Genomic DNA, 2306 nt, shown 5'->3' on the forward strand with positions numbered 1-2306 from the left:
AAGGAGTTCTGATCTGCAATGGATTGGTAACTAGAAATCTCCAAGAGAATTTCATTTGGGAGGAAAAGCAATGAGGCCATTGTAGTAGTACTGTCTCCTGTTTCGAAGTATAGATTTGTTAAAAATATTGCTAATACTATCAGATACTTAGAATAAAGTAGAGAAATAGTACCACATACCTGTAGTATATTGAATGGATAAAATTGTGAGTCAAATGAGAAAAAGGAGCAGACAATATTGACTTGTTCTGAGGAAAGGTAGCTAATTGTTAACCTTTATTGAGAAGAAAATGACTTTAGGACGTTGCAGGTTTGTAATTGTATCTTGTTGGTTGAACAGGTTCACAATGATAAGGGAAGGAGAGAAGCAGACTTGACAGGCTTCTTATATATTTGATATTATACCATTCTATACTAACCATTTCTATAAATGCTCTAGTAACATAGCAAGGCCAGACATACAATTGAGAGCATACCAAAACAACAAAATTAGAAGCACATTTTCACCTCATAGTATTGAGAAAGACTCATCCCATAAAGGCATCACCCAGGGCATTAGTATTAACAAGAGCTAGGGAAAATGGCAACTTTAAATAGGATCACCTCAGAGGAACCGGCTGCTTGGTTACGTACGGTATTTGAACGGTATTCAAGCATGAACTTTCTACAGCAGAGGCGGTAATTCAGCCAACGAATACGAAAACCACTTCCCTTTTGGCATAAGACTTCTGGTAGTTGGAGGGGTGCGGCTGCTGTTAAACTGATACCGCCATGCCAATGCACGGAGATTCCGGGTCGAACGACGTTTTCAATCATTTAATTTAGGGTAGAGCGTGTTGTCGCACTAGGCCAATAACATGAAATGAAGAGTCGAGAGAAGTGCGGACCTGTGAGAACAGATAGCGGTATAGAGGCGAAAGCAGTAGGTTGGGAAAACGAGGTTTTTCTTGTACATTCCTTTTGGTGCCTATCACCAGACTACTTATACCAATAAGAGGTGTCTATATACAGTGATCCGAATCCCGACTTGCCATACTCAACATACTTCCGTCACATTGAAGTAAAATCTTCCACAGATCGAGAGAAACAGTCTCGAGTGATAATGTATGACCAAGGAGTCCGAGATGCGTTAGTCCCTTCCATGTACTCAAACCTATCATCTCAATATACCCACGTCTGGATATCCGCGCGAGAAAACAAATAAAGGGTATGAGAGAAAGTTTATTATCTCTGGATCTCAGGCTTATAAATATCCAAAATTCCCAGACTACATGCGCGCTCAAAAAAAAAAAAAAAAAAGCAAAAATACATGATAGATCAGTAGGGAACACGGCCAAAGGAAAACTAAGGATCATAATTCGCACTGACAGACCCATATTCCTGCCCCTCGAATGTCAAGAAAAATTTCAAGTTCGCTCCATGTGCGATTATCTCAATCTTGAATTCTGCAATGTAGAACATCTCTCCGCCCAAGCCCCTCCTCGCCTGGTGGAATTTGCTCTCAGGAACGGTACTTATGTCGGCGTGGAGGGTGCAGACATTATATACGCCTATAATTGAGTTGTTAGTGCATGCTTCGCCTGACGGGAATTTTTAGTAGCGGGAGGGGGGTTACTGTTTTCAAAATATCTGCGAGGAGCATAATCATTATTGCATGCCACCAGCTTTGCGCTAAAGACTCTCGAGTCTGTTGGGCGGAACGTTCTACAGCATTCAATGGAGACGCGCTTGGGGGTTGTTGCAGAGAGACTCTCGCCCTTTGTCAGGAGCCAGTGCATTTGGCCTGCTTTTTTAGCTTTACGATATTGAGAGCGGGGATGAAGGAACCGCACCTTTCGCGAATCTCTCGCCGGTCAGATCGTCGACGTACATGTCCTGCACAGTATGCTTGGTCTCATCAAAGTGCTCTGACACTGGCGTCCCATAGTGTCGTCGACACATTCTCAGCTGGACAAGGCCTGATCCTTCGCCCTCCAATCCACGGGCAACCGCTCCACGGACAACTGCTGACCAACTGCAGTAGTGGGTTAGTTTATCGAACACACTTTGGGAGCTGGGATGCCTACGGGAATGGTGGTCTCCTAGTCTCAAGACCTCGTGCAACGCAGTATTCTTGGACCTTCTTGAACATATACTCCGATTTTCCAAAACCACCAACCAAAAAGACGTACTGTTTTGTGGACTTTTAGTAACTGCATCAGATATACGATGAGAGGCAAAACCTTTACTCGCGAACCTCTGGATTGCACCACAGCAATGGGTGACAGGAGAGATTTCTTGAAAGGATAGTTGCCCGATGCCATACTA

General features: G+C 43.5%; 1 protein-coding gene; it reads right to left on the reverse strand.

The window, feature by feature from the left end:
• Window positions 1–1236: 1236 nt before the first annotated feature.
• Window positions 1237–2306, reverse strand: part of GSTUM_00001078001 (uncharacterized protein) — a 2646-nt gene continuing 1576 nt past the window's right edge. The window contains exons 5-9 of the mRNA XM_002838372.2: window positions 2228–2306; window positions 2066–2169; window positions 1832–2013; window positions 1615–1782; window positions 1237–1549 (exon numbers count right to left, since the gene is read on the reverse strand). The exon at window positions 2228–2306 is cut by the window's right edge and continues 152 nt beyond it. Coding sequence (XP_002838418.1) covers window positions 1344–1549; window positions 1615–1782; window positions 1832–2013; window positions 2066–2169; window positions 2228–2306 — 739 coding nt within the window. The 3' untranslated portion in view covers window positions 1237–1343.

This window comes from Tuber melanosporum (genome assembly GCF_000151645.1).
Source record: "Tuber melanosporum whole genome shotgun sequence assembly, scaffold_247, strain Mel28".
NCBI lineage: Eukaryota > Fungi > Ascomycota > Pezizomycetes > Pezizales > Tuberaceae > Tuber > Tuber melanosporum.